The following is a 14,013-nucleotide window of genomic DNA, read 5'->3' on the forward strand; positions in this document are numbered from 1 at the left end:
CAAATTTAAGAAAAGACTGCAATAAATAATTTTGCGTTCATACATTAATCTAGATATGCAAGGTAGATATCTTAATGCATTATATATATATATATATATATATATATCGATTCGAGGATAGCGTGATTATTAAGAACCTATTACCATCTCAACATCAACTGAATAAAAGTATCATGCTCTGCATATTTGAAGGACTCCACCTGCCTGCTACACAAATCATCCTGCCTACACTTTTAATGGCAGTATAAATTTAACTTTGGCGGAGAAAATGACTGGAGATTGCACATTTTCTAAGGCTGCAGTACCAAATGGTGTTTGTTGTTCATCAATGGTCTCAAAGATGCTCATTAAGTTCTTATAACATTGACAATCAACTCTGAAACTGAAACTATGGACTGAACTAAGATTGGACTAGGAAACATTAAACTCTTAACAACTACTTCCGATTCTAACACGTCTTCCTACACATGTTAGGGGGTTATTATAACAACTGGTTTGATATGAACACGGGGACTGATAATTTTCACCTACTCATCTTTGATCCCTTTCAGGAACTTCAACACTTTGAGCATGGTAGGTCTATTAGCAGGATTATCAGACAGGCAAACAGCAGCAATCTGCAGCATTTGAAGCATCATCTGCTTGGAATCTGCACTAAGAACTGTTGGATCAAGAACATCAGCAGCCTGACCCTTCTTAATCTTTTGAAACACCCAACCGACTAGGTTCCCCCCTTCAACCTCTTTGAAATCCGGTCCTGTTGGCTCTTTCCCAGTCACCAATTCAAGCAGAATTACACCAAAGCTATAAACATCTCCTCTTGTAGTAGACCTCCCACTCTGACCATACTCTGGTGGTATGTAACCAAATGTTCCTGCTATGTCTGTGCTAACATGAGTCTCGCAAGCACTGATCAACCTGGCCAGCCCAAAATCAGCAACCTTTGGCTCGAAATCCTCGTTAAGTAGGATGTTGCTGGCTTTGATATCCCTGTGGATAATGTGGGGGGTGAATCCATGGTGGAGAAAAGCTAGCCCACGTGCAGAACCAGTTGCAATTTTGACGCGCTTGGGCCAATCAAGGACGTCAAGAGCCCTGCTTTGATTTCTTAGCCAAAGATCTAAGCTCCCATTTACCATGTATTCATAAACAAGGAGCTTTTCCTCCCCAAAAGAACAATATCCCAGCAACGGAACAAGATTCTGATGCTTAACCTTCCCCAACGTTTCCATTTCAGCTATGAATTCTCGGTTGCCCTGTGTCTTGGCTTGACTCAACTTCTTGACCGCAACTGTTTTAACATCAGGTAGAGTGGCCTTATATACAGTACCAAAACCTCCATCTCCTATGATGTTTGTCTTGCAAAAGTTGTTGGTGGCTTCAAGAATATCAACTAAAGTAATTTTCAGAAGAGGCTGCTCAAACATGGCTATGTTGATACTCAGAGGCTCCTTCGATCTGCTGCTGCTGCTGCTCAAGAAGTACAAGTTTTGATCAAGAAAACTGTTCAGTTTTCCTTCCTCAAGATCACCTTGCCCACTGTCTTTCAAAATCCATTTTCGCAGAGCAAAGGCTATACTAAGAGTGACAATCATACATCCAACTGCAATCCCAGCAAGTCCCCAAGCATTCAAATAATACGACTTGTCAAAGCTTTTGACCCTGCAATCTAAACCCATGATTTTCCCACAGAGGTCTTTGTTGCCAGCAAGTGAGATTTTTGACAGGTTTAGGCAAATACCACTTCCTGGTACGGGTCCTTCTAAACTGTTTTCTGCCAAATTCAAATAAAAAAGATTAACCAGGGCACATAACTTCTCTGGAATTTGCCCTGATATCCTATTCCCTGAAACATCAAAATACTCGAGTTGCACCAAATTCCCAAGCTCTAGAGGAATTTCTCCTGTGAATTTATTTCCATGAAGATCCAAATATGTCAAGTATGACAGGTTGCTAAATGATCGCGGCAAGTTTCCATCAAAGAAATTATTACTCAAATTCATTGTTTCAATCTTCCATGCAATGGACATAGATGAGAGCTCATCTACAGACCCAGATAGCCGGTTCTTCTGGACATAAAGCCCCACAAGATTCAGCATTCCTGATAGAGAAGAAGGAAGCTCACCATCAAGCTCGTTATAGCTCAAATCCAAGTGAGTAAGCTCTTTCAAGTCTCCAAAACTACGAGGAACTGGACCATACAACTGATTACCAGTCAAATTCAGCTTCACCAAGCTGCCTAAGACACCTAGTCTCCCAGGGATGGTTCCTGAGAGTTGATTATTCCCCAAATACAGGCCCTGAAGCTTGGAAGAGCCACCAAGTTCTGGTGGAATGGAGCCGGTTAGCATATTTCCAGACAAATCCAAGGTTGTAAGATTTGTCAACCTTGAAAGTGACCCTGGAATTTCACCGGAAAGCTTGTTATTGTTGAGAAGAAGATCCACCACAACCACAAGGTTCCCCATCTCCTCAGGTATTGAACCGGACAGCATATTGTGTGACAAATCAAACACACCAAGGTGCTGAAAAAAGCTCGAATCAGGAATACTAGCTTCACGAAAATACAAAGAAGGCTCCGATGGAATGGGCCCTGATAACTTATTGTGAGAAAGAACCAAGCAATGTAATTGAACCAAATCTGCAAGTTTCTCCGGTATTGAACCAGAGAGTTGATTGTTTCCTAGGTCCAACGTGGTAAGTGCAGCTGAATGTCCGAGCTCCACAGGAATGGTTCCTTCCAACAGATTGGAGTTCAAATTGAGAACTGAAAGAGCTGTGAGATTGCCAATCTCCTTCGGGATAGTAACCCCTAGCTGATTGTTACTCAGCACCAGCCTCTCCAGCTGAACAGCATTGCCAATCTCCACGGGCAGAGAACCCTCTAAGAAATTATTTGCAGCGGAGAATTCCATCAAGGTCATGGAGTTCCACAAACTCGCAGGTATGGTACCCGAGAAATTGTTAGAATCAAGATCAAGCACCGTCAAAGGAAGCCCTGCTAAATACTCCGGAATCGAGCCGTTAATCTGATTATCCATCAAAACCAACTGGCTCAAATTAGTACACTTCAAGAACACGTCCTCAATACCACCAGTCAGGAAATTCACGTCAAGATCAATCTCCATAAGATCAACTGCCTTACAAAGCTCTCTTGGTATCTCCCCACTCAGCAAGTTACTACTCAAACTAATCACCCTCAACGCCGAACAATTCCCAATTTCAGGTGGTATTTTCCCTGAAAACCTATTATTTGAAAGCAAAAGTGACTCCACCTGGTTCCACTTTCCAAGCCAATGAGGCAGTGGCCCTGAAAGCTGATTCTTATCAGCAGAAAATGTCAACATAGGCAACATAGAAAGCTCTTCTGGTAACACTCCAGACAGAGAATTGAAAGACAACATCAGAGTCTTCAAATTTTTGCAATTTCCAAGCTCGGCAGGTATAGAACCATTAAGCTCAGAGTAAACAAGATTCAAAATTGACAAGCTCTCCATTGCGCCTATAGACTTCGGTATTGAACACCTCAATGGATTATAAGAAAGGTCAAGTTTACTCAATGACTTCAAATTGGAAATTTCTTCAGGAAAAGGACCTGTGATTGAACATGAAGGTGCAAAGAAGTTTTCAAGTCTTGAAAGGTCACCAATTTCTGGTGGAAAAGGACCAGAAAACAAGTTGATACCGATGTAAAGATCAGACAGGTTCTTAAGGTTGCCTATTTCAGGTGGAATGGGACCAGAAAAGGAATTGTTTGATATATCCAATGATTTCAAGGATTCAAGTTTAAAGAGATTTACAGGAGAACCTGATAGAAGGTTGTTACCAAGGTCCAAGAACTGAAGCCCGGTCAACTCACTAAGTTGACTCGGCACTGACCCAGTGAGCCCATTGCTTGAGAGGTCAAGGGTGTTCAGCTGGGACAACTCCCCAACCTCCGGTGGGATTTTCCCGGTGAACGAGTTGGGACCGAGTTGTAGGGTTTGGAGCCGAGTCAGCACACCGAGTTCACGGGGCAACTCCCCTGATAGCAGGTTACCACCCAGAGAAAGGTGTTTCAAGCGTTTAAGATTGGAAACTTGATGTGGGATTTCGCCAACAAAAAGGTTATAGGACAAATCAAGAATGGTTAAGGAAGAAAGGGAGAAAAGAGAAGGGTGGAGTCGGCCTCGAAGGCTCCGAGTTGAGAGTATCAAGGAAACAACACGGCCGAGATGGCAAGAAACGCCAACCCAGCTGCAGTGACGACTAGTTATGTTCCATGAAGAAAGGATCTTTGGGTTTCTGAGTGCATTTTTGAAGGAAATGAGAGATTCCCTATCTGTATTTTGATCTTCAGTGTACTTTGAAACCAAAATGAGAGGCTTTGTTAACACTAGAAAGCAAAAAAACACAAGCTTGAAAGACATTGCCATTGTTGAAGAGAAAAAGGAGAGTTCTTTTTGAGGTTTTACATAGAGAAGATGGGAGGAGGGAGCTAAGAAGGAAAACCCGTTTAGAGAGAGGAGAAGGTGACAGGAGTGAGTAATGGAGATGGTGAAAGTGAGAGCAAGCTAAGACGCCATGGCCCTATTTGAGAGGGAGAAGGGCAGTGTCAGATAGGCATGCAACTCACATGACATGAGGTGTTCTGTAACTGCTTTTCTGTTTCGACGAGTCAATTGAGAAACTAAGTTAATCGAAGCTATGGATTTTTTGTTATCGGGTTCATACTCGTATAAACATCAAACTTAATTTTCAAGATGAGGTTCAAGTTTTTGAGTGATGATTCATGGTATCATTGCTCGGATACCATGTATGAACTCTCCTGCATGATAATCACATAACTGTCATGTTAGAAAATTTATACAAGTTTGTTGAATTATATATAAAAAAAAAAAATAATTAAAATCAAGATGTGTGCAGTCAAAAAGATGAGTTTGATATGTAATCTTTAGTGTTTTACGAGTAGTAAATGTGTAAAACATGACAAGGCATGAAATAAGTAAGGTACCGTTTGTTTTGTGTTTGAAAAATATATATGATTTGTAAAAAATATAAAATTATCTAAAAAATATACTTGTTTTATATCTTCATCTTCATCTCTTTTCTTAAACACGTTCTACTGTTCTAGCCTCTAAAATTAAAGGATGAATTTATACTCTTCACTTTTATTTTTTCGCTCACGAGAAACCCAATGCAAGGCCATGGCTTTAGAAGACTATATATCTATGGTATTTATTTTCAAGGCGCCAGCAATCTTTTCGTACATGGAAGGAGCACCTAACCTACTATAGTTTTATATAATAAAAGCATGAAGGAGTACTGGGAAGGCATGGCGTCCTCTACTTTCTGAGAATCCGGGGCTTGTCTCTTGCACATATATTCTCTCCTTTTTGCTTTTTTTCTCCTTTTGAATGTTCTTAACCTAGTTTTATTTGCACTATGTATGATTGTGGTTTCAAGTTAAGAAAAGGGAGGGAGATACTGCCTACTGTGTAAATATATTATATAGGGGAATGATATCCTGCTATGAGCATGGTGTTTTGCGCTACCCAATAGCCATTATCCATGGTGCATGCTGAGAGTTTCGGGCTTTGGATCTTACCTGTAGCCTAGCCTAGCACTCTTGCCATCGTCTTTTTCTTCTTCTTTTTCTTTTTGCCAGAGAGAAGGGATATATTCATCAACGAAACCATGGTGATTCTGTCAAGAAATCTGTCATTTTCTAGGTTCGCCATTTGTTTTCTAAATTTAGAGCAATTAGGGGGCAAGATAAGTCTTGCTGATCTAGATTTGGAGCTGCATTGATGTATTTTTCAAGGAGGAAATTGCAAAAAAAAACTATAATACTGCAAGACTATGATCGGTCCGGCGGTTTGATCTAAGGATTTTACAAGTCTATACTGTATATTGTTGAATCGTACCTTATCTGATTAGCTAAAGTCTCTAGTGACATTTCAGGAAGATCAGGGCATTAATTACAGGTACACAAAATTAAAGATGTGGGGGGCCAAAAGGTGGAGACCGAGGCTTTGAAAATAACATGAGTTGTGTGAGTCCTCATGGTGTCCTTTGATGCCTTGACATTGAAAGATCATAGATTGGAAGCATGAATTCAACACCAAAATCCAAAAAAAAAAAAAGTATTAACCTTTGGTTAGATTATCGAATTTGTTTTTTTAGAAAATGAACCTTCTTAGAATCCAAAATCTCCTTTCGTTTCCTATGATCGAGGCTGGTTACAATCAACACCTGCAAAAGAAGAGTTCAATGAACCACAAGCTTGCTTACTTCTTCATCCTTTTTTATTTTTTTTATCTTATCTTCTGTTGTGAATGTTAAAATCAACCATGCGAGTTCTATAAATTTTAAAATCATTAAAAATTTTATATAATTATATAATTTTAATTTTAAAGTCTCATGAAATTAGTTAAAATATATATAAATTAACATGAATAGCTATAATTATATTAAAAAAATTACAATGCATGAGAGATAAATACAAGGAACATAAAAGAAATATGAAGACTGCAAAGCCTTGCATGTTTGCAAGGCATTAAGAATCTTGGACCAGAGGACACTTCCATGTGAAATGACCAAAGCGTATATTTTCTTCAGAGAAGGTAAAGTCCAAAACTCCAGATCCGGGCAGGAGTAACGTTGTGAAGTGACCAAACAGCCCCTTGAAAGGGACATCTTTAGGATTTGGCTCTTTGTCGCGTAAGCATCAGCCTCTCTGCAACTCAATTCTGCATGCAGAGGGAGTGAAGTACTTCTGTTATGGACTTGGTGGGGCTGTTTTTGTCTTTTTCAAAGGAGCCTTCTGTTCTTGATATTGACTTGCTCAAAGAGAAAGGGATAGACAAGATGAGTGCCTGAAGAAGAGACTTGGGACTTGCAAACAGAGAGAGTCGTGATTTTTTAGAGTGCAGCGATCGAAAGCCTTTTTGTTTTTGTTTTTGTTTTTGATTTTGAGATGCAAAAATCTCTCTTAAATCTTTTTCTTTTTCTTTTATGAATTTTATATCATTGTGATATATCATTAAAAATAAATTTTAAAATATACAAAAATTATTATTTTAACATGTTATCAAATAAAAATTATTTTAAAAACACAGGAGATAAACGCCCCGTGGAGTGAGCTGTCTCTTCAAGGCAGGGAAGAGCATGAATTTTTGCCCCTGTACGGCCACCTCTATTGCATTTATTTTTGCAAGTTGCCTCTTCTTTTTTCTTCTGTACAATCCATGCCATATGCTTCTTCTGAGATTGAACTTTCGCTTAGATTGTGTTTACAAGTGGCTTTAAAAGTTTATTTGAATTAAAAATATATATATTAAAGTGATATTATTCATGTTTTAATATAAATTTAGTATATAGTTATTGAAGCTATTAATTATATTTATGGAACTCGGGTTTATCTAGTGAAGTAAGTTAAAGATCAATCTAGGTTGGTGAAAAATCTTAAATTCTTTTTTAAAAAAAATATTAGTATTTTTTTTTAAAAAAAATCTAACCCGTGACTTGTACTTCAGGTCAAATCCATTATCAAGTTAGGTTTCTTAACTGTATATTTTTTAAAATTTTAAATATATTACTGAAAAAAAAACATACAAAGCATTGCTAAATATACACTAAATCGTGGGGCAAAAATCTTGGATTGTGGCCTTAAATTCCAGAAATTGTGAACAAACACAATTCAGTTCAAGTATAAGTGGAAGTTGGCAATCCAGATAGTTATGTTGGGTAACTAAGGTTAAGGTGATCGAGAGTGAGTTTGAAATTGTTTTTGAATATTTTTTTAAGGTAAATTTGATATAAAAAATATCAAAATAATTTTTTTATATTTTTTAAATAAATTTAATGTGATAATTTTAAAAAAAATCTAAAATGATTAATTTTAATATATTTTTAAATAAAAAATTATTTTAAAAAGTATTTTTATATAATTTTAAAAGCATTTATGGTCTGTTTAAGATTATAATGATGGTTATGGTTTAAAATATTTTTTGTTTAGAAATATATTAAAATAATATTTTTTTTATTTTTTAAAATTTAATTATAATATTAACACATTAAAAAAATAATAATAATGATCTACACCCCGTATTCTCAAAGAAACTCTTAATAAAGGAAAGGAGAAACAAAAAACAGGAAGCTTTAGAGTAATTTGTCCTATTCAGCAGAACCCCACATCGAAATAGTTAGCATATGATTACTTTTCAGTTTTGCAGAGACAGTGAGCAGTGAGATAGCAGCATAACATGTGCTGCTCAGGGTGTGTGATCTGCCACCGTATCAAAACCCATGTAATCTTTGCGTCTTTATGTCCTTTCAGTTTGAAATGCTTTTTTCATTTTATTATGGTTTATGTTGCGTTTTTTCCCTTAACTTTTTCTATATGTATAAAAATTATATTTTTGTATATTTTTTTTTAAGAATTCTAATATTTTAATATATTATTTTTAGGTTAACTGCATCTAACCACGCTATTATTGAACCTTACCCACCCGCTTAATTTTAAACCCGACCAATCCTCCTAATCTAAGTTAGATGTCAAGAAAATCAATTTGGAGTTGAACCGGTTTAATTTGATTAATTTATCGAGCTTATACCATCACCGATAAAACCCAAGTTTAGTTTTAATTTAAATTTAAATTTTTTATTGAGTTGGTTTTTAAATCAAGTCTTAATTACCATGCATGGAACATTAGGTTTAGTGTGACAAAACATTACTAACTAGGTGACAAAACATTCCCTTTGGCAAACTCCATCAAAATTATATTCAGTCATTTAATTGGTAAATCTCATATGGATTTATGTATTAATGTATTTTATACTTAATTTATTTACTTAAAAAGGTTCGTATAAGGTTTGAGAGAAGGATGATTGATCATGTACAAATATTCATAAGAAATCAAGTCTATAATATCTGACCTAACTCTTTATGGGTTAGTTTAGTGTTGGACTCAATCACTTATGGGCCTTGTAACACATTAAACCCATCTCTTTTGCTCAAATATTCACCAGCCCCAAGTATATGTGATTTTGGTGAGATGTTAGGCTCAATCCTCTTAAGCTTAGCTATTCGCTAGGTATAAGAACATGTGGGTCTGGAAAGATATCAAACTCAATGACCTTAGACTCATTTACGTGCTAAACCCAAAAACCTTTGAGCATAGGAAGATGTTGGACCCTACATCCATGGATCTAGATTCATTCCAGATCCAAACATACAGTTAATGACCCTTATTGGCCTCTTGTTAGGTCACAAGGTTGTCCCTACCAGCCCTGAACATAGAATGATGAGAACTTAGGATGATCATTTTCTTACACCCTAGTTGTGTAAAAGTCCTTTAATAGCCATATATATATATATATATATATATATATATATATATATATATATATATATTAGATCTTAAAAGTTGTTTTTATCAGTATTAATATTGTGTATGAGAGATTGTATAAAAAACTTTTGTAGGCACATGGTATTCGCATCAACATTAATATCTTGTAAGAAGACATTTTTATCAACATTAATGTTAATATAAGAGGCTCCCTCCCCAATGGTATATTCAAAAGGAAAAGACTTTCAACTCCTTCAACAAAAATAATAATAATTCAAGGTACAAGTTCTCTAAAAACTCTCCAAATCACCCAAGTAAAGTTATGATCTTTATTCTTTTATGATATATTCTCAGAGCAATTATCATATGTGAATTAAAAACAAATCATTTATCACACATGAACTAAAAACAAATGCTCTTATTCTTAGAATTTAATGCTCATTTACTATAATCTCTTATTGTAAAGTCACTAATTTAATTACCGAAAGCTCCTAAAATCCCATCAAAATAGATTGTTTTGCATGAATCAAGATCTCTACCACCAATCCTCTACAATAGAGTATTGACGTGAATGTGTGATCATTCATTATCCAAACACTAAAAAACTCAAATTCTGAGCATATCTAAAACATCATCAATTTTATTTGTAGAACCCACTAATAAATGGTAAAAGATGTTCACATATCCCATTAAATATTGCTATTTTTATGGATTTAGTACAATCTTTGTTGTTAGGAGACTCATTGAATTATGGACTTTTAGAAGAATGATAAGAATATATTTTCAAATTCTATATGTCAACACAACTTGAAGTGAATTTACCAACTAAGTTAGTAAACTATAAGGGAAAAATATATACAAGATGACTAGTGTGTGAAAGGGTGAATAATATTTGTAGAAGGTGATTTGTGTTATTTATAAATATCTTAGGTCTCATTAGCTTACATGGTGGAGAGAAATAATTAAATTAATGTTTCTTCCTTGATATTCAAAAAACATCTCAATGTAGTTTCAATTTTTTCTACCCATTCGTCCCTTTTCATATTTTCCTTCTATTTCAATTCCATCCTTTGAAATTTTAAACTATCTTAATGTCACTTGATTTAATGAACTACAGTGCATAGGTGGTACGAGAAAGGAACTTTTGCGTGAGCATGGCTGAAGTCATCTCTAAAGGTATGTTTGGCATCGCATCCACAGTTTGTAGTAGTTGAGATTGGCCAAACCATTAACAGCTACACAATTTAATGAGAACATCAACTCAGTTGCACGAAATCTTGCCTGGAGGATTCAAGCGTCAGATGAACTGAAGCTTTCTTAGAAAAGCAAACAAAGCATTAACTAAGGGTTTTTGTTTTTTGTTTTCTTGGGATTGAGGGAGAAAAAGAAGAAGAAAAACAGAAGAGCACTGATGATCATCCCATTATCATGCATGAGCATCAAGATGCGTGCACGCTTTCAGCGTTATGAAAAGGGAAGCTCTGCAGTTGTTTTAATGGGTTTGATTGCAAAGGTGAACAGAAATAATGCATGGCTTCATTACAAGGATTTAGAAACTCAAAGTGACTCTTTGATTTTCCTTCTTTCATTAAGTGAGGATCGGTCTGTTTTTGCATGGCCCCGTTTATTTTCGTGCAAATTTACCGAGGACCATTTAGTTGGTCAGTGGTGTAATTTTGGGTATTGGATTTTGACAAGAGCTACCATTATAAGCCCTTAAAAGAGGTCATCGATCCCAAGGCTAAGAGTGGGATGTAGGAGGAGTGGTTGATTTATTGGCACATGCAAGGAGAAATGTCCTCTCTCTCTCTCTCTCTCTCTCTCTCTGATGATGATGATGATGCTGCATGAAAAAGATGATCATCAGATCGAAGATTTATTGTTTTGAGAGATGGGGTAAGAGCATGAAAGAGCATGGTTCAGATTATTCTTACTCAAGGTGTGCAACACATTCTTCTTTATGATATATCATAAAACACTAACCAGACATAACCTTATGTAATTATTTAAAGTCTGAAACTTGAGGTATAAGGAGCAAGATTTGTAATCATTAGAAAAAGAGCACGAGATTGTTATAATTAGGATGTTTTGATGATTAATACTTGGGATTTTGATCTAGTTCACAGATAAATACTTAAATTTATAATAATCATACCCACATAAACTAGGGTGAGTTGGGTAAGATGGACTGCTCACACATTTTTTTTTTTTTTTTTTGAGCTATGAAAATTTTATTCGCATTAAAAGTGAAACCAGGCGCCAAAGCCACACAAGTCATACACATGCCATAACCCTTTATCAACCATGACTTCACATCATGTCAGACATCAAAATCTAGTCGAAAGGAGCCACTGCCCTCCTGTGTCAGCCCAGCTAAAGATCCATTAAAATTGAACACCAAGCTTTTGGCTTCATGGTAGGATTGCATTTCCATGGATGAGACAGGCCTTGACGAAGCAATTGTAGTTTGGGCCATTCTCATGGGCATGGATTCCATTGACCTAGCCTCCATGTATAACACAGTCAAAGCGATGGATGCCTCCTCCTGTTTTTTGCTCAGATCACGTAGATGAACTTGCTTCGACATACAAAAAGCAATAAAAAAGACTATATGTCAAGAAAAAGAAAAATCAAAGAAACAAATTAACTTTTGTGTTAGAAGTTAGAACTCCACAAATTGGGTCCCAAGTTCCCCCCCCCCAAAAAAACTAGGTTAAATTTTATTGATAAAAATCATATGGCAGTGGTGGCTCTTAACAATTAGAACAACATTTTTTTTTCCCCAAAAAACAAACCGTAGAAGCTTTTTTTTTCTAATTTACAACAGTCTAGGTGGATTAGGTACGTATTCATTAAATTATATACATACATACATATATATATATATATATATATATATATAAAAAAAAAAGGGATGTGCAGGAAGTGTGTCACTTCTTAAATCAAAGAGATGAAAATATTGTAGACTTGCGACTAAGATTATATGAAATAAAAACGTACAATATGGCAAGAATATGACTGATCAGAATTAAAGTTTTAGAAATGACAAGTTTACACCGTGCTCGAGTTAAATAAATAAATAAAAAAAGTTTAAGTTATAAAGAATTATTTTATATTATTATTAAACTCGGGCTAATAAATCAACCTTAAAACTTCTCGATCTCAATCTTTTATAATCCAAATTTAAAATTAAACTATATAAAAATTATTTTTGATATAATTCAGTTAACTTGATAAATTAAAAAATTATTTGAAAAAAACATAGTTTGAGTTTAAAAAATCAAGATGATCTTTTTTTATATATATAATATTGAGATGTTGAACATATTGGATTGGTTCGAACTTCATGACTTAACCCATTAAATTTATGATTTGTGTGATGAATTTCATCAAGTTTAGGAAATTTTTTAAAAAATAATATTATTTTTTTATTTAATTAATACGATAATAAAAATAAATATCATTGACTTAAAATTAATTGAGAACTAAAAAACTAGTAGTAAATTGACACCCCATCTTTCTTTTTCTTTGTAATCCTTTCAGCGCATTCGAATCTTCGGGTCCACGACAGAAATTAAGTAGTGGGAAAATAGGTTCTAGCTTAGCATTTCATTAACAATATATTCAAGAGAGGAGGAAGGTTGTAAGCAAATTAAGATGAAAAAACAGTGACTGATTAAGTACTTTTTAAACTAAAGAGACTAGATTATTTAATTATATCTGAAAAACATGGGAATAAAGCTACAATTTACTCGATCAGATTCCATTTCTAGATAGACGTATTCCTTGGTTAAACAAACATCCAAGAGGATGACAAATGGCTAAATTTAACTAAAAAAATGATTTTCTAAAGTTTGGTTAATGATACGCAAGGACGACACCTATGTAATATTTGACTCAAAAAAGCGAAGGGCGGCCAATATTTCCAAAGTTTCATAAGACGTGTCAAAGACTCGTAAATGTCTAAGAAAAAGCAAGCTTTTCTTGCCTCAATTCATGCTCATCTTCAACACTGAGTATATGTATTGTCATTTGTCAGTCAAGGCATCTGAAAAATTATGCCAGCCCCCATTAATTCTTACTGTATTTCTTACTCTTATGATATTGATGTGGATGAAAACGTGTCAGGTTGTGAGCGGTTTTAGATTAGAGAGAGCTTCCTGCGATGGAGAAATGCATGCATGGCTTAATTTCTTGTTTATGTGCTAGCTAATATAGATCGATGAAAATGGATTCTATCTCTGTTTCTGTAATATATTTAAGTTTAGTCTCGTCTTACTTGTATCTTAAGTAGATAAATTATGTGAATTTTATTGTGATTATCGTGAGATGGGGCCGGATATATATTAATTATAAATATAATTAAGTGGCCAACAAGGAGTACAATCAAATTTGTATTATGTGTCAAGAATGCAAGAGAGGGAAGACCCACTTAGCCAAAAAATGACTCGCAACACTATTGGACGAGATGTCCTTGACTTGTATACCGTTGGCTGCAATGGATTCCCTGATAGCGAGAGGCTATATATATTCTATTTAGTTTCTGCTGTTAAACTTGAATAAAAAATGGTGGTGCTGTAGAAGGGAAAAGATAGAATCTCTTTATAGTTCTCGGAACGTTTGCTTACATGTTGTAAGTATGACTCTTGAGGCTTCGAGGGCAAATTAAAAGCCTAAAAGT

At 35.2% G+C, this 14,013-nt stretch overlaps 1 protein-coding gene across 1 annotated transcript; it reads right to left on the reverse strand.

Moving 5' to 3' along the window:
- Nucleotides 1-113: 113 nt before the first annotated feature.
- LOC118056439 (uncharacterized) lies at nucleotides 114-4,658 on the reverse strand. The gene has a single exon (XM_035068654.2). The coding sequence runs from the start codon at nucleotides 4,413-4,415 to the stop codon at nucleotides 528-530; it is 3,888 nt and encodes a 1,295-aa protein (XP_034924545.1). The 5' UTR covers nucleotides 4,416-4,658; the 3' UTR covers nucleotides 114-527.
- Nucleotides 4,659-14,013: the final 9,355 nt, after the last annotated feature.

The sequence above is a fragment of the Populus alba genome, chromosome 15 (assembly GCF_005239225.2).
Source record: "Populus alba chromosome 15, ASM523922v2, whole genome shotgun sequence".
NCBI lineage: Eukaryota > Viridiplantae > Streptophyta > Magnoliopsida > Malpighiales > Salicaceae > Populus > Populus alba.